The sequence below is a fragment of the Malus domestica genome, chromosome 05 (assembly GCF_042453785.1).
Source record: "Malus domestica chromosome 05, GDT2T_hap1".
NCBI classification, from domain to species: domain Eukaryota; kingdom Viridiplantae; phylum Streptophyta; class Magnoliopsida; order Rosales; family Rosaceae; genus Malus; species Malus domestica.
The window spans coordinates 5,835,512-5,858,512 of NC_091665.1; the positions used below are offsets into that span (position 1 = coordinate 5,835,512).

General features: G+C 40.4%; 1 protein-coding gene across 1 annotated transcript; it reads left to right on the forward strand.

Moving 5' to 3' along the window:
* The first annotated feature begins 9,735 nt into the window (after window positions 1-9,735).
* On the forward strand, window positions 9,736-11,197 carry LOC103448897 (ornithine decarboxylase). The gene has a single exon (XM_008388155.3). The coding sequence runs from the start codon at window positions 9,818-9,820 to the stop codon at window positions 11,093-11,095; it is 1,278 nt and encodes a 425-aa protein (XP_008386377.1). The 5' UTR covers window positions 9,736-9,817; the 3' UTR covers window positions 11,096-11,197.
* The last annotated feature ends 11,804 nt before the right edge of the window (window positions 11,198-23,001 follow it).

Genomic DNA, 23,001 nt, shown 5'->3' on the forward strand with positions numbered 1-23,001 from the left:
TAATGGGAAAATCCATGGAAGTAGTGGAAGTTATGGTGAGGAGAAGGATAAGTATTATGTGCTTACAAGAAACTAAGTGGGTTGGTCTTAAGACAAAGGATCTAGAAAACTCAGGTTTTAAACTTTGGTATTTGGGCACAAATAGAACGAGAAACGATGTTGGCATCATCGTGGACAAAACCTTGACACAAGATGTTGTAGATGTCAAGAGAGGAGGAGATAGAATTATGGCAATCAAGATTGTAATAGAACAATAACTCATCAATATGATTAGTGCGTACACACTTCAAGTAGGGTTGGGTATGAGTTTGAAGGAGAAATTTTGAGAAGATCTTGGAGAATTTGTGCAAGGAATTGCTTAGACGAAGAAGGTATTTATATGAGAAGATTTAAATGGACACGTGGGTAAGGAGACATGCAATTATGGAGGTTTTCAGGTGGCCATGGTTTTAGGGAGAGAAATGAGGATGGGGAAGCCATCTTGGATTTTGTAATAGCATATGATCTCTTCTTAGCCAATACCTTCTTTAAGAAGAGAGAAGAACATATGATCACCTACAAGAGTGAGTTGTCAAAAACACAAATAAATTTTCTTCTAATGAGGAAAGGGGATCGTATAACTTGTAAGGATTGCAAAGGTATACCGGAAGAGAGCTTGGCTAATCAACATCGCTTGTTGGTGATAGATGTGCATATCAAAAGAGAGGGAAAAAAGAACAAGACCTGGAAGTGCCCAAGGACTAGATGGTGGAATCTAACAAGAGAAAAACAAGTCATTTTCAAAGAGAAAGTAATTACCCAATGCATGTGGGATAGAGAGGGGGAAGCTAGCCAAATGTGGGATTCCATGGCTAGTTGTATCCGAAAGGTAGCAAAAGAAGTATTAGGAGAGTCCAAGGGATTTGCTCCACTCTAAAAGGATCTTGGTGGTGGAATGAGGAGGTACAAACAATGGTGAAGGCTAAGAAGGAATGTTGTAAAGTCTTATACAAGGATATGACCGATGAAAATGGTGAAAGGTATATAATAACGAAGCAGGAGGCGAAGAAAGCTGTGAGAGAAGCTAAGCTAGATGCTTATGACAATATCTATAAGCGACTAGATACCAAAGAAGGAGAGTTGGATAACTAAAAACTAGCTAGAGCAAGGGAAAAAAAGACAATGGACTTAACCAAGTGAGGTGCATCAAGGATGCGGATGGAAATGTTCTTGCTATAGAGAACATGGTCAAAGACAGATGGAGAGGTTTTTTTCATAATCATTTCAATAAAGGACATGAAAGGAGTACTTCTTTGGGGGAGTTGAGTAATTCAGAAGAGTGTAAAAACTACTCATTTTACCGCCAAACTAGGAAGGAAGAAGTGGTTGTAGCTTTGAAAAAGATGAAGTATAGAAAAACAGTGGGCCCAGATGATATACCGATCGAAGTGTGGAAAGACTTGGGAGAGACAGGTATAGCATGACTAACAGACTTTTTCAATAGGATTTTGAAATGAAGAAGATGCCAAATGAGTGGTGAAAGAGCACTTTGGTGCCTATCTACAAGAATAAGGGCGACATATAAAATTGCATGAACTATAAGGGTATTAAGCTAATGAGTCATACAATGAAGCTCTGGGAAAGAGTCATTGAACATAGATTGAGGCAAGAGACACGGGTTTCGAACAACCAATTCGGGTTCATGGAGTCAATCTATCTCTTACGAAGATTGGTGGAAAGATATAGAGATAGGAAAAAAGATTTACACATGGTCTTTATAGATTTGGAAAAAGCGTATGATAGGGTCCCAAGAGACATTCTTTGGAGGATTTTAGAGGAGTACGAGTAACATATATCCAAGCTATAAAGGATATGTATGATGGACCAAAGACTGTTTTATGAACTCATGAAGGACAAACTGAAAGCTTCCTTATAACTATAGGGTTACATCAAGACTCATCCTTAAGTCCTTACCTTTTTGCATTGGTAATGGATGAGTTAACGGGACATATTCAAGATGATATTCCTTGGTGTATACTTTTCACAGATGATATAGTGTTGACAGATGAAATCAGGATGGGGTAAATGCGAAGCTTAACATTTGGAGAGAAATGTTGGAATCTAAAGGTTTTCGCTTAAGCTAATCAAAGACAGACTATATGGAGTGCAAGTTTAGTGCAAATGGAGGCCCAAATGAGTTAGGGGTGAGGATCGAAGATCAGGAAGTATCAAAGAGCGACCGCTTTGGCTACCTAGGATCTATCTTGCAAAAGAACGGAGAATTAGATGAAGATCTCAACCATATGATACAAGTTGGATGGATGAAGTGGAAGAGTGCATTCGACGTGTTGTGTGACTGCCATATGCCACTGAAGCTCAAGGAAATTTTTTATAGGACGACAATAAAGTCGGTGATGTTGTATGACACAGAATGTTGGGCGGTGAAGCATCATCACGTACATAAAATAGGTGTAGTAGAGATGAGGATGCTTCGTTGGATGTGTGGGCACATGAGAAAAGATAAGATTAGGAATGAGGATATCCGAGATAAACTAGGAGTAGCCGAACTTGAAGGAAAGATGAGAGAAAATCCGTTACGGTGGTTTAGACATGTGTAAAGAAGGCCTATTGATGTTTCGGTTAGAAGATGCGACCACGAAGCAAAGGTCCAGAGCCGAAGGGGTGGAGGAAGACCTAGGAAAACTTTGGAAGCGACTCTAAGAAAAGACTTATAGTACTTGAATCTAACGGAGGACATGACACAAAACCGAGTGCAATAGCGTTCTAGGATTCATATAGCCAACCCCACTTAGTGGGAAAAGGCTTTGTTGTTGTTGTATACATGAGAACTTTTTTGTCTTATGCGTTTGGTGTATAATTTTTTTAAAGGAAAACTAATGAAAATAACTTGAAACTTTGAGTTTTAATCAAAATGACAAAAAAAATGTTGTAAGTGAATAGTAACAGAAGTGACTTTTTAGAGTAAAAATGTCATTTTCGTTAAAATTTTCATTTTTTAAAGCTTGGAATCTTTAAAAGTACACGTATAATCACTGAATGATTCTATTTTTGTTTAATAGTTGATGAATAAATGAGCAAGTTTAGATACAAATGACAATCCTCGCCGAAAATTGTAAATATAAAAAAGTTGGAGAGAAATACGTTTTTGTGGGGTCTATTTTGTAATGTATTTTAACAATTCGAACAGTCTATCTTTTAGAGTAGCATTCGTAGATCACCCCTACAAAAAATTAAACAAATCCAAAACCATTATAACATTAATTTGTAGACTTGTAGTGAAGAAAACAAACAAATAATGTTCTACACAAAATACCCTAAACCCTTAATCAAACGGTCATATGGTTTTAGATTTAGGTGATTTTTGGTATACATGCATGATCTTTGAGGGAATACCTAAAAAAAGACAGTGCATATTGTTGAAATACATTACGAAGTGTGTCCCACAAAAAAATGTGTAAAAAAGTAGTGTCACGGATCCGTCTTATATATATATAAAGAAGACTTTATGAGATTGGTGTATGAGATGAATTCTTTTTAATTAATTGGTAAAATCTGAAGACGATTAGTGTCAAAATCTATTAATCAATCTTATACTTTAATCTCTACTGATGCCTACTACTTGAGTAGTCAACACCAGACGGTTGGCAATACACACTCATCTTTCACTTTACATATCAAGTAATTAATTAATTAATTAATTTCAATAAATTAACAAAATAAACATTCTAAAGTAGCTATAGAATGTGAACGATTTCTCAACTTAATTTTTTGTTTCAAAAGTCGAGATTATTACAGATATTGAGATTCTGAACATGAATCTGATAAATTTCAATCGTTTGAATTTTGCAAAGAACTTCCACATGTACATGTACTTTCACATTCCTTTTCCATTTCCTTTATATCAAATACACACATGGTGGCCAAGCAACGTAAGACTCAAATTAGGTGCGCATTCAACTCTATGTCGACGACGCAAGACACAGAAAGTCTCGACGTCCCACTTTCGTTATTCTAAATTGTAAGTGGGATTTCCACGTTTCGAAAGAGAAATATTACTAGATCAAAAGTTAGATGAAACATAATGATCCAAATACAAATTAGACGGAACAAAAAGTCTCAAGTTTTGATCACTGGAGTATATGTACTCATCATTTGATTTATAAAATTTGGTTCATTAGCATTAACTTTTTGGGAAAGGGAAATTGAGTAATGAAACGTTACAACATTTGTACAACAAAAAAGTTAAATGATGTTGTACTAACCTCTCATGCACAAATTTATTTTTATTCACGGAGCGCTATGTGCTTGAAAAGAAATATTACTTTAGTTGTTTTGTATTGTAATGTTTAAGAGATTTTTTATGTACGTATATACAGGATAATTTTTTTGTCTTATGCGTTTGGTATACAATTTTTTAAAGTTTGGAATCTTTTAAAAGTACACGTATAACTGTAGATAGGAGTAAGGATGAATGAGGATGCGTACCTGGCGGTGCTTGGAGTTGGATGTTACGATCGGCGAGCTGACGTTAGGTTGGAGGAGTGAAATTGGACGGATCGTGTTGGAATGTTGCAGCGGTGGCTGTAGTCGATTTCTTGGACTGTTTATTTTTTATTTTTTATTTTTATTTTTTTATATATTTTGTTATGGGCTCAAATTGTTGCTTGAGTTATGTTTTTGTTTGTTTTTCTTTGGCCCAAGTTTTTGCTTGTTCATTAGGGGTGGACACTTGAAACCAAAAACCGCAACCGAAACACTAACCAAATCAAACCAAACCGAACAGTTTGGTTTTGCAGTTTCAAAACGGTTTCGGTTTGAAACCGAACCGAATAGGGGAAAAACGATTTGGTTTCGGTTTCGGCCCTCCGAAACCGAAATCGAACCGAAACCGAAACCGCATACCTTTATTAAATGTTAAATTTTAATTGGTTATTTTCATTGAGTCCATACATTTAGTATGGACTCAACCACATCTTAACATGGCCACATAACATAACTTTTTATTTTCTTTCTTCTAGTCCCGTAGTTCATGGACTAAGACTTTGTGATCTCTTTCTCAAGTTTATTCATCTGTTTCCAGTCTCCTGGTGGACTAAGACTTTGTGCTCTCTTTCTCAAGTTTATTCATCTGTCTCCAGTCTCCTGCACTCTTCTTCCAGTTCCAAACGCTGTCTCTCCCTTCGGCCTCATTTCCTCTTCATTCCAGGCTTTCCATCTCCTAGCTTCTAAATTTCAGAGTGCTAATATGGTAAGAACTATGATTTATAACTTGTTTTAGTTAAATTTACTTATATATTTGAGATTAATTTTAGGGTTAGGTTTAGGGTTGGGTTTTGAATCAAAAGGGGATTTGGTTTTTCGTTGGTTAGTCTTTGATTTTTCTTTGTTCAAGAACATTAGAATGTCAATTGAAAGCATATATGATATTTGCATATTGTAGGGAGGTACTAGTTAATGTCGTGAATGATTCAAAATTTCGTAGAAAATTCTGTATTTTTACCTAGAGTCTTTAACCTTGGTCCTAAAAGGCTCAAACTGCATCCTGATTATCCTGGGGTGACATGGAAGACTGAAAATGTTGTTGAACGAATGGGTTTTAATGCTTGTTTTTTTTGTTTTGTAGCTTTGTTTTTACTATTTATTGGTGAAGCACCTGGATTGTGTATTGGATATAAGCAATGTTATGATACCATTGAAATTATTAGTTATTTATTTTCTAGTCTCTGCACATACATATAAGTTCTTCAAATGAATATGCAATACAGTCCTTTTTTTCTAATTTTGGTATCTACTGATTGTCATATTTCTTTTCCTCTCTTTTATGTTGTTGCAGTTAAATGCTGATAAAAGTCATTTCCAACGAACATTTGTTAATCAGGTATATACTTGGATTTGATTAGAACTACAATTGCATTGCATTTGTTAAGACTCGATTGTGCATGGCATGCCCCCTTTACTTGTTATTTACCAGAAGATAGCAAGGTATGGAATTACACTAGAATAGTATTTTGTTGTCATCAACTAGGTAACGTGAATTTGTGGTATCAGACCTAAATTAATGCCAATTGTGAATTTGTGATGCAGCGAGGCAAGGAAGTCATTAAGCAGACCGCATGTTGGGCAAGTCCTTAATAATCTCATCTAAAATTATTTAGAGTTCGGTTGCCAGAAACAAGTAGTTTATTTGGATGTCTAGAGAAAAGTAAATTCAAAATGGAAGAAGATGGATGGCCTAAACGAGAGTGCCAGACATCACGACCAACACGAACACCAAGGAAAGCAGCACGACCATGAGCAAACGGTGATGAGGATGAAAATGGATAAAAACCATTGCTACTCTTGCCTGAAAAAAGAATTTACCCCGTCTCCATTTTCTGAATATAGAAACAAGTGGGAAACAATGTAATATAACAATTGTTATCCAATATAAAGCGATTAGCAGACAACACAAAAGTAGAAGCATCTGGACAATGATGAACAATATTAAGCTTGAACGAAACATTATTATGAGATAGAGTTGATGAGCCAATATGGTTAATAGGCAAACCTGTACCGCCAACAACACCACCGACGGAATCACTATCACGATAGTCATGGGATTGAAACAAGGTATTGAGGTCATTGGTGATATGTGAGTTGGCCCTGGAATCAATGAGCCAAGGCTACGAGTGTTGAGCCGTCAAGGCAATGAGATAGGAAGAAGGAGGGCGACCTTCATAAGCCAAATTAAGGCGTTAAGCACAATCAAGGGCGCCATGGCCAAAAGTGTTGCAAATATGGCAACGATGATTGGAGGAGCCTTGAGATGGGGCTGTGCCAAGAAGCCTAGAGACATTGTTAGAGTCGTGGAATCTAGAAGGACGATCCCCACGATCGCGAAAATTACGTTTGCGAAAACCGCCAGCACATCAATAGCCACGGTAGCCATCACCGCCATTATTGTGAAAACCATCGACCACCACCACGATCACCCTCATGGGAGAAATGGCCAGAGCCACGATCACCGCCGCGATCAGAACAGGAGCAGCCATGAAAGGCATAGGAGTCACGGGAAACAACTATGATTGAGATGCAAGAATTCGGCAGAGCAAAAGGATCAGCAAGATAGAGTTTAGCAGTGAGAAAAAGAGCCTTAAGATCAGGAAAGAAGATGGGTTTGTCACGGGCTTGAGCAGCGGTAACATTATTCTCAAATTTGGGGTCGACATTAGACATGACAACCGGCACCATGTTATCTGTTGAAATAGGTGCTCCAGTAAGAGCCAATTGATTTGTAATACCATTGATCTTATCAAGAAAATCAAAAATTGAAGAATCACCTTGCTTGGTCTGGAAGAAAGCGGTACGAAGTTGAAAGATGTGACTCTAGTTCGTAGAGGCAAAACACTGCTGGAGAGCAATCCAAATGTCACAGGCAGTGGAATGACGAGCAGTCGCTGTGAGGGCCTAATGACCAAGAGAGCCATTGATCTAGGAAAGCACAAGTTGGTCCTTTTGAACCCATTCAGCATACGCATGGTTGGGTTTGGTAGAGACTTTATCAGTAGTGTCAGAAAGGAACGCCAAAGGGTAAGTGGAAAAACCATTAACAAAAGCCATCAATTGACGATTGCGAAGAACAGAAAGCAACTAAGCCAACCAACGAGAATAATTGGAAAAGTCAAGCTTGATGTTGATCGCATGAGAAACGGAGGGGAAGACATCAGGGGAAGGAGTGGTCAGATTGGTTGGGGCAGCCATGGAAAAGTGTAGGGAGGATCATTAAAAAAAAGACGTTAGTCATTGGCTCTGAGATACCATAAAAGATAATCCAAAGCAGGAATTGCAGAAAAGACATTAAAGGTAATATAAGGTAATTTGGCTCAATCCTTCGATACCTTGGAGGGTGCATTATCATTGATTTAAATAGTGTACAATGATTTGATTTACAAGTATAATTAATATACAAATAATACATAAGGGAATATTTTATTAATACAGGGAAATTTGGAAATCATGATGAAATAGGAAACAATCTCAAGAGATCATGAAGATATCATCTTTTAACATGTAGTGAATTTTCAAGCCAAACATGTTGACAACAAGAATTGGGTGATGAGAATCACGCGTGGTTGTTGGACTTAACAAGTGGACAAACCTACTATAATATTATGAAATAAGTTTGGGTTTCACCATAAAGCCAATAGGCAATATGGGGAGTAACTCAACCTCTTATGAGCCATTGCAAGATTTCTTCTCTTACCAATCTAGGACTTTTTTATTTTCACATACTCACACGCTTCCTCACATGTGGTGAATTTTCAAGTTAAACACAAAGACAACACGAATTTGGTGAAGTGGAGCACACATGGTGAGAAAGTTGAGATTCCACTATAAAACTAATTGGCAATATGGGGAATTGTCTAACCTCTTAAGCCCTTGCACGGTTTCTCCTTTCACCGATGTGAGACCTTTTTACCTTCACATTTCATAATTTATGTATTCATCATTTTCTCCTTACACACCTCGGCTTATTTATGGCTTTTAGAATGATTAATCAATAGAAAATAAAGATATAAATAAACATGAGTGCAAAAAAGAAAAGGAGTGTGCATAAGGCATTTCCTAAATGTAAAATGGCATGAGTGCAAAAAAAGAAAAGGGGTGGGATAAGTCTCACAATGGGCTAGCAATTATGTGGTCCAAATTCGCCTTTGGCGAGAATTGAACTTAATACCTCTCAATTACAAGTGAAAAGGAATACTACTAGACCATAGTACTAAGTGGCAATTACATGATGTTAATCCATATCATGAAATCGCACAAAATTAGTAATAATTATAATTACATGACAATCAATATATGCCACTAATCAGGCAGAAAATAAATGATCCCTTACCAAACGTGGACGTGAATTGCTTCTTGAATTATTCTAGAAGAAAAAGGCAATCAACCCAATTTTGTCGTGAAGAAAAAGAGTGCAGTTCTTTTGTTTAGGATGTTAAATGCCTCTATGTAGGGAAAGCAAGAACGTCCCCTTGGCGGTTGGCAAATCCTCACTCCTCCATCTATCATCTATCTTGCATGACCATTTTGCAATCCTCACCTACCGTCCCAAGAAACCAAAAGCAACTTGGAACTTCAAACTTCCTAATCTAAAATTAACTTTCTCAATGCATGTTTCTCTACCATTCTTTCTCATGTTATTTGAAACGAGGAAGATAAAATTAAAATAAGTGGATCCAATTAACTCCTTTTAATTTCACTAAAATAAAAAATGTTGTTGAAAAAGTTAAATTAAAGATCATTCGAAAACTTGGATGTGGATAAATTGGCTAGAGGATATGTGCTCTTCTATGCATCCAGTTTGAATTCTTGTTTCCTCAATTTTTGGTTCAAGTGATGTTCTACTTCTAACTTACTAACGCTATCGCTATATATATATATATATATATATATATATATATATATATAAAAACTGCAGAAAGAGATTCAAACTTGGGAGCACATATGCTCTAGTCAACTTGACCATGCCTATCTTTTGCATGTATTAGCAAATATTTAATTTCAATACATATGACATGATTTTATAGCATGGCATGGAGATGCTATATATGATTATTGGAGAAATAATTGGGTGGTTTTTACCATTATGAGAGACGTGATTGGTGAAGCCCATTCTGATGGGGACCGTTTAAATTCTCTATTTAAAGATATACATTACGCAAACCCTCCACAAAGTAAATTTTAGAGAGATCAGCCACTTAATTTGTTACGAAATTTCTCTACACTATCCTTGCTAGCTTTCACATAAACCCATTAATTTAATTTTTTTTCCATGGCATTCATCCTTCCAAGTATTCCAAGCCTTACTACTTTTAGCAGCCTCCAAGTCAAATTGGCAGCAAGCCAAGTGAAGGGTGAGCATGTTCCAACTGACATACCAAGACACCAACTCACCACTCTCATCAGATCCATCATCAACAAACAAGACGAACCACAACCCTTTTACGTTCTCGATTTGGGAGTTCTTGTCAGCCTTATGCAAAAATGGAACCGTTGCCTTCCCAACGTTCAGCCCTTCTTTGCTGTCAAGTGTAACCCTGAGCCTGCATTCATTGCAGCATTGGCAACGCTCGGTGCGAGCTTTGACTGCGCTAGCAAGGTGGAGATCGAGGCCATCCTTTCTCATGGTGTAAGCCCCTCAAGGATAGTCTACGCCAATCCATGCAAGGGTGAGAACCATTTAAGGCACGCAGCTGGAGTCGGGGTCAATCTTGCAACCTTCGACTCCATGGACGAACTTAACAAGATAAAAAGATGCCATCCCAAATGTTCCTTGTTGCTCCGAATTGCAGTCCCAAATGACACGAGCTCCTGGCGTTCATTTGGGACCAAATTCGGTGCGTTGTCCGAGGAGGTGGCGCCTCTCCTTAGACATGCACACAAACTAGGGTTGAGAGTGGTGGGAGTTTCATTTCACGTGGGTTCGAAAGCTTCGGAATCTCAAGTGTACCGTGGAGCAATAGCAGCTGCTAAGGCTGCATTCGACGTGGCAGATGAGCTCCAACTGCCCAAAATGCATGTGCTTGATATTGGTGGTGGGTTCAAGGCAAACCCGTTATTTGATGAAATAGCCGAAACCCTAAACGACGCTATTAAAGAACACTTTGGTGATCATCAATCGGAGTCTGATCTGGTGGTGATGGCTGAGCCAGGAAGGTTCTTTGCCGAAATGGCTTTCACAATGGTTGCAAATGTGATGGGGAAGCGAGTGAGAGGAGAGAAAAGAGAGTATTGGATTACCGATGGGATATATGGGTCGTTTAATCTTCCGGCATTTGATAAATCTTGTTTGACAGTTTCACCCCTCCTCCTTCACACTCCTGATCATGATCATCATTCAGTAGCCATATATTCGTCGACGGTGTTCGGACCAACCTGTGATTCGCTGGACACGGTGGTGGCTGACTGCAAACTGCCGGAACTGAAGTTAAATGATTATCTCGTGTTTCATAACATGGGGGCTTACACAAATTCGGTTGGAACCAACTTTAATGGCTTCTGCATTTCTGCTATTCCCACGTACTTAACATTTACAAGTGCTAATAATTAATAGGGAATGAAAAACGAAAACAAAAAAAATACGAAAGTATGTGATCGATCTTCCCTTCTTGTCTATTGTTATATATATGTACCTTGAGAGTGGCTTTCATGACCGAATCTTCTTTAAATTTCATTAATTTGCAATATAAACAGGTGATATTCCCGTTCCTTGGAATATTGGCCTTCGTTGGAACGGTGGGATACGATGGTTCAGCAACATATACAAACGGGAACGAAATATTAAAAGAGCCATAGTATTTGGACATATACAACTGGGACAATGTCTAATTTAGGGGTTTCACATACAATAGTATAGCTATTTCTATTGTGAGAAATTTTTGTCTACTCAGAACACAAGGTGATATACTATGTGTTATAATCGAAGTGGATTATAGAGTCGTTTGTCTTTATATTAAGATATGTAGTATATATCGTAGACATCGAAATTTCGGTAAATAAATGTTGACCGATAAATCAAAGTTTCAACGCTCATGTATTACATAAATTTTACACGTAGCGTGTGTCTAAACAAAAAAATCGAAATAAGTTGGAAAAGTCATCAAACAGGACGCGTGTCAACGCCCGGCAGAAATGATTTATTTCATCTGATTATTTAATCCCAAAAATCAAGTTTTGGAATTCTATAAATAGAAGCCAATTTCATTCATTTGAGGAACCAAAATCATTAGGCAAAATTCTTGAAGCTCTGAAGCTCTGAAACTCCGAAGCTTTCAATCATCCAGGTTCCCGAAGAATCAAGAAAGCTCTCTTCGTTCTTCGTTCTTCGTTCATCGTTCATCCTAAGATCAAGCCCAATCGGCCCTTTGGATCAACAATCATCCATCAATTCAAGATCAAGCCCCGACGGCCCTTGAAGAAAGCGTTCTTCGTTCTTCGTTCATCGTTCTTCCAAGATCAAGCCCCGACGGCCCTTGGATCAACAATCCACCAAATCAAGATCAAGCCCCGACAACCCTTGAAGAAAGCACCATCGTTCATCATCCGTTCATCTTAAGATCAAGCCCCAACGACCCTTTGGATCAATAACGTCGACAAATCCACACATCCAACCGTTCTTCAAGATCAAGCCCAAAAGCCCTTGAAGATCTGTTCATCACCGTTCTTCAAGATCAAGCCCAAAAGCCCTTGAAGATCCATTCATCACCGTTATTCAAGATCAAGCCTTAACGGCCCTTGAAGAAACACTCATTCTCAAGATCAAGCCCTAAACGGCTCCTTGAAGATCTGCTCAAATCCACCTTCAAAGATCAAGCACACGGCCCTTGGATCAACGAAACATCCACAAATCAACACCGTACGGAGATCGAATCAGATGATCAAAATAGAGAGAGATTGTAACCCAAAATCATCAAATACAAAATATTTGTTTGTGCACGTTGTTCTTGTCTCTTTCGTTTCAGGAATATTCCGTGTTCACAAATTGGCACGCCCAGTGGGACAATCTCTACCTCTCATCTCTTTCTCCGTTCAAGGAATCCAAACACACCTCAAAGTCAATGGCATCAAGCAAGGGACAAGTCATTCTCGCAACCACTGAGGGAAGGATGCTAAGCACTTTTCCCGCAAACGGACAATCCATTGGCGCCACAACCGCTCCTCAACATGCCACTTCAAAGTTGGTGCCGCTAAAAGAGCAAGGGGAGCATCAAAGGTGTGAGTCTGTCATCAACCTGACCTCGTTGGGGGCATCGAAGCATGCTGCTGAGGCACACAAGATGACATTCCAAAACAGCCAACGACGTTCTTCGTCAGCATCCTGGATGTCTAAAGGAAAGTCACGTCTATTGGTTGCACAAGTCATGACCATCGGCGTTACCTCAATCGTAGAACAACTGGCTTAAATGAATGAAGCGATCGCAAGGCTAACACAGATTGTTGAAGAAAAAGACTTGCAAATCGCTGCACTCGTCAGCTGACTGGAGCCACAGGACGACGAGAACCCCGACCCAGAGAATGATCCACTAAAGAGAGGAGATGACGAAGAAGAGAAGCCTTAGGTGGAGAAAAACGATGTGAAGCCAGAGCCAGACCAAGCAGCGGCATTCATGGGATATCTTTTTATCCAGCAGCTACATGAGATGATCACCAACACCATCAAGGCACAGTACGAAGGGAGCTCACATACCTCCTTGTTCTACTCGAATCCCTACTCCAATAAGATTGATGCCCTGAAGATTCCATGGGGTTATCAACCACCAAAGTTCATGCAGTTTGATGGAAAAGGAAACCCGAAACAGCACGTTGCCCACTTTGTTGAAACTTGCAACAACGCAGGGACCGAAGGGGACTACCTTGCCAAGTAGTTTGTGCGCTAGCTGAAAGGAAACACCTTTGAGTGGTACACGAACCTAGAGCCTGAGTCCATCAACAGCTGGGAGCAATTAGAGCGGGAATTCCTCAACCGCTTCTATAGCACCCGCGACACTGTGAGCATGCTAGAGCCAACAAGCACAAAGCAGTGGAAGGACGAGCCAGTCATTGACTACATCAACAGATGGGGCACTCTAAGCCTCGACTGTAAAGACAAGCTCTCGGAAACCTCTTCAATCGAGATGTGCATCCAAGGCATGCAATGGGGTTTGCAATACATCCTTCAAGGTATTAAACCACGGACCTTCGAGGAATTGGCCACTCGCGCCTATGACATGGAGTTGAGCATCGCCCATTATGGAGAAAGAACCGATCGCTGACTACAAGAACGACAAAGTTCTTGGGCCAAAGTTGGAGAAGACTGCGTGGAAACCTACCAAGGAAGCAATGACGGTCAACACAGCTCTCGTCAAAATCCCTACACGAGGCAAGGCGATTCAAACCAAAGCTTTTCGTTATCAAGAGATGCGTAGACGTACTTTGAAGGAGCTTGAAGAGAAGACTTATCCATTCCCTGACTCTGATGTGGTTGCCATGTTAGAAGACTTGCTGGAAAAGAAGGTGATCGGTTTGCTTGAGTGCAGATGGCCGGAAGAGATGAATCGTACCGACAGTCCAAGATACTGTAAATTCCATCGTTTCATCAGTCATCCAACTGAAAAGTGCTTCGTACTGAAAGATCTTATCCTTAAGCTAGCACAACAAGGGAAAATCGAGCTTGACCTTGAAGACACGGTTGCGGCACACACTACTACTATCGTGTTTGGATCACTCAATCCTGTGCATCTCCGAAGTATGCATGACCATTCCCGTCAATGTTCAAGTCACATGACACCTCTTACACAACCATCACCGGGGGCAAGCAACTAAGATGCATCTACTGGTGATAAGAAAGGGTGGACATCGGCGACCTACAAAAAAACGAGAAAGCCAAGACCACAAGCCACAAGGCCAAAAGAGAAGCCTAAACCCGCCCCTCGAACTTCAGTCTTCGAAAGGCTGAATTATTCAAAACCTAGAATTTCGGCACTTGATCGCATCAGTGGTCGATACCAAACTTCCGTCTTCAAAAGGCTTGAGACGCCAACACCGCAAAGATCCGTTTTTGAAAGGTTATCAAAACCCAAGAAACAAAGCGGCACAGCTAGATCTCCTCCGCAACGGTCGGCTTTGGACAGACTTGAAGAAACTAAGAAGCCTTCTAGAAACAGGAAGACAACGCCAAAGAGAGAAAAGCTCGACAGTCTAGCAGGAAAAGACGATGTTCAAAGCTTGATTCCTTCAAGGATGAAGCGCCAAGCAGCTTTGGAAGTCGACACAAAAGGACCATTGAAGGTAAGGAGGCGCACCATCATCTACACTGGCCAATCTTCACGGTAACAAACCCAAGAGAACCGCACTGAAGAGGAGGCCCAAGAAGACAAAGAAGACGAAATCCTGGAATAAGACGTCATTTCCGGCTCTGTCAACTCAAAATCTTCACCTCAATCGCTGGGGGCATGCTCCAAAACCATGCCAGTCAAGCCGAGTGAAGTTGAAGGATGAACTTATGTCACTCCGAAGAAACTGAACAAGAAGCATATGTCTTCTCCACAAGTTCACCAATGGGAAAGGGGGTAAAGCAGCTCCTGTCCACCTCCATAACAATGTGAAAGTGTTGGAGATAATGAAACTTTAACACGAAGATCATCCATCCCCATCACGATGCGTGACATCTTCCCAGAAGACTTCTTCAACTACTCAGTCAAGGCTCCTTGCTATGAAGATTGCGAGGAACGACTATCTCAGATCGCTTGACGAACCAACAAAGCTTCTTGTTCACACAAGCCTAAACTGCACGAACCAACGCTCTTGTTCCGCATGAGCATAAAAGGCGATACCAACGCTCCTTGTCTGCACGAGCTGAAACTGCAACATGGCACCAAATGCTCATTGTCTGCACGAGTTGAAACTACAAACGACACCAAACGCTCCTTGCCTGCACGAGTTAAAACTGCAAACGGCAACAAAAGAAAATACCAAAAAAAAAACAAAAAAAAAACAAAATATATTTGAACTACGTTATGACTTGATCTCTTCTTTGGAAGGGTACGTAGGCAACTCGAACGTTCAACTTCGAGTACAGTCACATCTAAATAAAAAATAAATGCTTTATTGAAGAAGGTCAATTTTATTACAAAAAAATAATAATAATAAAAAAAAGAGAAAAGGATTTCTTTTACAAACATATATATATATATATATATATATATATATATATATATGTATGTATATCCATCAACAGCAAGCCTCTCAAAAGGAGGCCATCCAGGCCCAAGTGGCAGCCCCCAAGCTCCAGCTTGTCTTTCCCTATTTCTCCTCGGCCCACGGTGCGGCCTAGCAGCTCACACTCTCCCACTTCCTCACGAGCCACGCCGAGAATCCAGCCGTGTCTTTCCACCCTCACATCTCCTAGAGAAATCAAAGAAAAGAAAAGCCTCCTTGTTTTGCCAGCAGGACAGAGCGATTTTTTTGCAAAGAATGCAACCTTCCAATTCACAACACCAACAATACCACCAGGTTCAAGTAGTCAACCAACAACAAATTCTATAGTGTTTTTGGTTTCTACAACGGGATTCCGAGGAAACCATCTCCGTTCCTACATCAAACAGTTGCAAGATTTGAGAAATATCTTGTCGAAGTGTCGCCAGTGGACTGAGGAATTAGAGCAGCTGCTTTTAGACTCTGAGAGGAACCCAGCCAATGATGGATCCTCATTGTTGCAGTCTCTTCCAAAAGTTATGTCAAATATGCATTTTTTTTTCTTTCGTTCACATGGCAGCTAAGGTGGAGAGTATTCATCAGTACATTGTGTCCATGAAAACAGCCTATCTTGTTAATAAGCGTCGCCCAGGGTACGGGAACGATCCATTCCTCGAGGCTAATCGGCGGGAAACAACTAGGCAAGAAGCTGCTGCTAAGAAGGTGCATCCAACTTTGCATTTACCTGCAACGTCGCAACCATCAATACACGTTGCTGAATTGTTTGCTAGTTCAGGAACCCCTAAGACATCTACTACCCCATAGACGTCTACTGCAGCTACCATTACAACTTCAGCTGGGAGTGGACTTTTCAGGACCCCTCATGTTTCATGTGCTCCAGTGTCTTCCTCTTTATTTGCTAGACCACCGACTGCAGTGCACTGCATTTTGGATCATCTTCCCCGCTCTCCGCCGTTGAGAAACTCCTCCATTGAATAAGCAGCAGCCATGCGGTTCCAGGAGTACATGGACAAGACGTGGGAATCTCTGGCACTCCAACCTGTCGCAAACTCCTGCCGCGATCCGAAGTCGATAGACCAGGCGATGCAGCTGGGCACACCAATCCACACCATTGTTAAAATGGAATGATGATCCTCTCTGCCTTCTTTCCGCCATCTGTGAGCTCAGCAACCGCATTGTGCACTTTTGTCTCTACTGACAACAACAAAAAGGGAGTAGCAAACTAGTGACCTCAGAGACGGCAAGTCCACCGGCAGCTGGAAGACCGACAATGAGGTGATGTCGATGTATGAAGGGTTGCTGACGAATCACGGTAAGCCACTTCTTTCTCTTCTCTGCCATGATCGTCCTCCCCCATCCATGCTCTCTGTCCGTCCTCATCATTCTTGGCAATCAAAGTTTGAGCTGCTGCTTACTCCGCAGTCGTCGGAGTCGAGCTAACCGAACTGGTTATGGTGCAAAATAATGGCATTAGCAGCAAGAAACACGACGGGCCCATCAATAATGAGCGGCACTCCCCTTCGCAGCAAACGGAGACAGCAGCAACAAAAGGCTCCGACAACGCAGCGGCATCAACTGGTGATCCCTTCCTCGGCAACGGCAGGCAGTGCATCAGATATACAGTGGTTATGGTTAGTGGTGGTGCTCAGTGACGGTGCAACGGGTGTGCGGTGGCTCTACGCTAGGTGGTTGCAATCGGTGGTTGCAATCGCATTCCTTCTGCCCATCAGCTTCAGCGGCACATGCAGCCCCTCTTCCTTCGTCATCTCTCGGGCTCGGCCTGGATTTTCACCCACAAACCTAGCCTTGCATAGCACCGTATATAAAGAAAAAAAAAGAAAATATATATATATATATATATATATATATATATCATGGTGCGGTATGAATATGAGGACCATCATTTCATTAGTGATGGTGGGTGTAAGCACCACCGAAAGCAAAGAAAAAAAAAGTTACAATAATAATGTAAAAGAGTGATGGTGCATCTGGCACCATGTGCAAAAAAAAAAAAGGGAAAAGAAAGGAAAATATAAAAAAATGGATGGTGCATCTGGCACCATGTACAAAAAAAAAAGCATTAAGAGAAATAAAAGTCCATTTTATTTATTTTTTTTGGAAATTTTACATAAATTTGCATTATACATACCTATAAAAAAAAAAAAAAAAAAAAAAAGTCAAATCAAATTTACAGAAGGGGATCTTCAAGGATGATCAGGTGGCGCCTTATCACTCGGCGGAACTCCAGGAAGAAGAGGAGCTGGAGGTTGATCATCTGGAGCTTCATTACGCGGTACAACCCCAGAAGACGAAGGCAAATGCTGTTGGAACAAATCCACAAACCTCTGATGATCAAGTAAAATCTGACCATCAGATTCATGCATCTAGTCAATCTTCCTCTTCATGTTTGTAACATAGTTATGTGCGAGACTGTGCAACTGTTTATTCTCATGCTTGAGCCCTCTAATCTCCTGTTTGAGACTCATCACTTCAGCCGCCAATGATTCAACTTGACGGGTTCGAGCAAATAGGCGTTGGGCCATATTGATAGGATTTTTTACTACTTATGTGAACGAGCTTAAATCTCCTATTTTACTTGCAAGAATCACAAGGTTATTGTAGTATAAACGGATTTTGCAAGGTCATCTCCACAGGGATTATTAAATAATTCAAACTAATCAGATTCCATTTAATTATTGTAAAGTAGAAATTGAAGTGATTGATTTTATAACCTAATTAAAATAAAAACGAATTTAATGAATTAAAATAAACAATCTGCAATATTAGGACTAGAGAGAAGAAAACAGTTCTGAGAAAATCAAATTAAGAAAGCACTAGGGTTCCACCATCACCTAGCAATCCTATGAATTTTTACCCATTACTTATGATCTATACATGCTACTTTGAAGGTTAGATTTTCCTAATTCATATTCTACTTGGAACCTCCAACATAGAACGTATATCTAACATGCAACCCGTCCGGACGTTCGGATCAAATCTAAACATGAAAGACTCATTATGCTTTATGAAAATCCTTTGAAAAACCATGCAATCCTTAAGACGTGATATTCATCCTAAGAGAAATTACAATTATTAATCACAAGAAGCCAGTGTCAATTTCAGGGAACCTTCCGACCAAAATTGCATCAAATTACTTTTCTAAAAATCCTAATGGTAATCAGGCATTAAAACAATTAGATAGTTTTTATCTCGGTGATTAACAATTCAAGGTACGCATGCAATCAATCATAAGCAATTAAATAAAAATCACATATTCATGCTAAGGCTCAAGGCTTTGCCCTAGCAATAGAAATTAGTTCCGCATATTCATAATTGAAATCATAGAAAATATATTCAAGAAAAGGATTGAAAGCACCTTCAAGTAAAAAGTCTTCAAAACCCTAACAATTCTCTCTGTCTCCAAAATTGCATAAAAGAAAGCGTAGTCTAAAACTGTAGACAGCTAAGCAATATATTTTCCAAGCCACCCCCCAAACCCTAGGAAACATAACCCTAAATTAAAATAATAAAATTCGTCTAAAATCTGAACAGCCACGTTTTGGCCCATAAGCTGCTCCAAAACTGGCCCAATATAGCTGGATTTAATGTTTGGAATATTCTGAACACTTTTCCAGAGGGCCACGAACCCATCCGAGGTCATCTTGGGCTCCAAAACCGCAATTTAAGCCCAAAAACGTTATTTTTCAGCACTGCGTACTGCTTCTTTATTTCATCGCCAGAAAATAACCGCTTGGTGGAAAAATCCCAAATTTTGATACGATTAAGCTAAGTGACTCATGAACGTCCTCCAACTGGAATTACTCCGAAATTCATCCATTTGGTTTTGTTTTGCTCCAGAGGAAGTCGAAAGTCCTGAAAATACAATTCAAAGTATCAAAATTCTTCCAATATATTAACCAATATATACTAAGATTAGGGTAAAATATATAATACAAAATATACCCATCACATATTAGACACAGACTTGCACACTGCACACTGAGAGCCATAGAATCCTTAACAACCAACTCATCAGACCGTTTGGAAAACAGTCTGTTATCTTTGGGAGTGACAAGGTTCCGGGCCATCACTGCAGCGGTCATGTCATTCTTCATCACCGAATCCCCAACGGTAAGATGACCAGTAGGGGATATGACGGATGGGCGCCATATGTTGTCTGGAGAAGGCGGAACTGCCTCTTCACCAAGGTTCAAGTCAAGACGACGGTCAGAGGGGCCAGACATTTTCAAAAGTGTTGAAAGAAAAAAGAGGTCGGACAAGTCAAGATCGTAGAAGTGAAAGAAGAGAGTTTCTACAGGCAGAAATTCAAGTGTGCTTTGAAACGTCCTGCGTACCTCTATAAAAAATCAGCACTCGACGGGATTTCAGAGATCAAAGAGGCGAGCTCAGAATTCGAAGAGGCCAGTTCAAAAATTGAAGAGGCAAGCTCAGAAATCGGAGAGGCATCTGCTTTTCCAGACGCGTCAACATCCGTCACACGTAAACTCAGCTTTGAGGAAATCACGGGTAATTTGTCGAAGCGCCAATCTCAGATATCGAAGAGGCGCCAGTCTTTTTCAGCCTCGTCAACACCTGTCACATGCACACTCAGCTTGGCAGAAATTACGGACAATTTGTCGAAGATTTCTGATAAAGAAGAAAACACGTGAAGCCATAATGATCAATCACGCAATGGTTGCCGACATGAGTGAAAGAATAATACCTCTACAGGTATTAAAGAACTTCCTATAACTGTCCATCTTCACCCTTCATAGCAAGGCAGACATACAGAACCTTTCTTCATCTCCGAGAATGCCTTCCCAACGAAGCCTCTCGAGTCACTCAGTATTCCTTATTCCTTAGGGTACCTTTGCAAACAAATGACACCAAAGCAAAAGTATCTCATATCACTAGGGTAGAAAGCAAGAGTATCTCATATCATGCGTTCTCCCTGTCATTTTCTTTGTCTTTGTTCTTACCTACAAAGACAAGGATAAAGAAAACAATATGCCGGAACCTTCACTCAAACTCGGGTAAGGAACCGACTACTTGGAAAAGTTCCCTGATTGCCTACCTAGTACTGCTCTCGAGTACTCGTTTCCTACTGCTGCTGTACTTCCAAAGAAGCTGCCACATCTGCCTGAAGAATAGATAAGGCAAGTGAAAATGATACCTTGCAACACGTGGAGACAACGTGCAGAAGAAACAAGCAGAGAAGAATGCAGCTTGCACAGTCAACTCAGCAGAAGGAGTCTGAGATGAGGAACTCGAGAAGATGCCACATCTGCTTGAGGAGCAGATAAAGGAAATGAAAATGATACCTTGAAGCATGTGGAGACAAGTGCAACAAAGCACGTGCTGATTCATCGGCTACTTCTTCAAAATCAAAAGTATCTTATATCATCAGAGTTGCAATCATTCTGGACGGTGAACTCGTTTTGACCCTCAAATTCTTGGGTCAACTTACTAGGCGTTGTGGGCTGCACGTGCCGATTCACCACCCTTGAATCAAATCATTAAAGATCAAGTCACCAATTGGAAGAAGAGCCCATCAATCTTGAAGATCATACTGTTGACCAAACTGCTCAGGTGTGAATTAGAAAGATTGAACAAAGCAACAAGTCGTCACCTTCACCTCGTGCCTGTTTGCCATGTGTTCGAGTCAACCTTCAAGAATCAAGCCTCAACGGCCCTTGAAGAAAGTTTCCAGCCAAATTCAAGATCAAGCCTCGACGGCCTTTGAGGAAATCACAAGTCCGATTCAAGATCAAGTGTATACCACCCTTGAATCAAATCCAGTTCAAGAATAAGCTGAGGAAAGTCAACAACTGGAGGAATCTAGAAAATCCTCCAACCCAGTTCAAGATCAAAGATGTGGAAAGTCAATAAAGCGCAAAAACAAATACGTGCCGATTCATCCACTACCAAAGCCAAGGATCATCTACCACATGAAGCTCCTTGTGGTCCAATTTCAACCTTCAAGATCAAGCCTCGACGGCCCTTGAAGAAATCTCAAGCCCAATTTAAGATCAAGCCTCAACGGCCCTTGAAGAAATCGCCAGCCCAATTCAAGATCAAGCCTCGATGGCCCTTGGATCGACATCTACAGTAAGGGACTTCAAAACGCATCTCCTACACCCGACAAGCACATGTATACGACGCGCCTTGAAGTGGGGGCATTTGTAGACATCGAAATTTCGGTAAATAAATGTTGAACGATAAATCAAAGTTTCAACGCTCATGTATTACATAAATTTTACACGTAGCGTGTGTCTAAACAAAAAAATCGAAATAAGTTGGAAAAGTCATCAAACAGGACGCGTGTCAACGCCCGGCAGAAATGATTTATTTCATCTAATTATTTAATCCCCAAAATCAAGTTTTGGAATTCTATAAATAGAAGCCAATTTCATTCATTTGAGGAACCAAAATCATTAGGCAAAATTCTTGAAGCTCTGAAGCTCTGAAACTCCGAAGCTCTCAAGCATCCAGGTTCCCGAAGAATCAAGAAAGCTCTCTTCGTTCTTCGTTCTTCGTTCAACGTTCATCCTAAGATCAAGCCCAAACGGCCCTTTGGATTAACAATCATCCATCAATTCAAGATCAAGCCCCGACGGCCCTTGAAGAAAGCGTTATTCGTTCTTCGTTCATCGTTCTTCCAAGATCAAGCCCCGACGGCCCTTGGATCAACAATCCACCAAATCAAGATCAAGCCCCGACGACCCTTGAAGAAAGCACCATCATTCAATATCTGTTCATCTTAAGATCAAGCCCCAACGACCCTTTGGATCAACAATGTCGACAAATCCACACATCCAACCGTTTTTCAAGATCAAGCCCAAAAGCCCTTGAAGATCTGTTCATCACCGTTCTTCAAGATCAAGCCCAAAAGCCCTTGAAGATCCGTTCATCACCGTTATTCAAGATCAAGCCTCAACGGCCCTTGAAGAAACACTCATCCTCAAGATCAAGCCCCAAACGGCTCCTTGAAGATCTGCTCAAATCCACCTTCAAAGATCAAGCACACGGCCCTTGAAGAAACTTCCAACAGTTCATCCAAAATCAAGCCTCGACGGCCCTTGGATCAACGAAACATCCACAAATCAACACCTTACGGAGATCGAATCAGAGGATCAAAATAGAGAGAGATTGTAACCCAAAATCATCAAATACAAAATATTTGTTTGTGCACGTTGTTCTTGTCTCTTTCGTTTCAGGAATTTTCCGTGTTCACAAATTGGCACGCCCAGTGGGACAATCTCT

Bases quoted from the DNA above. Each gene is read 5' to 3' on its own strand.
- LOC103448897 (XM_008388155.3), top strand. From the start codon at position 9,818: ATGGCATTCATCCTTCCAAGTATTCCAAGCCTTACTACTTTTAGCAGC.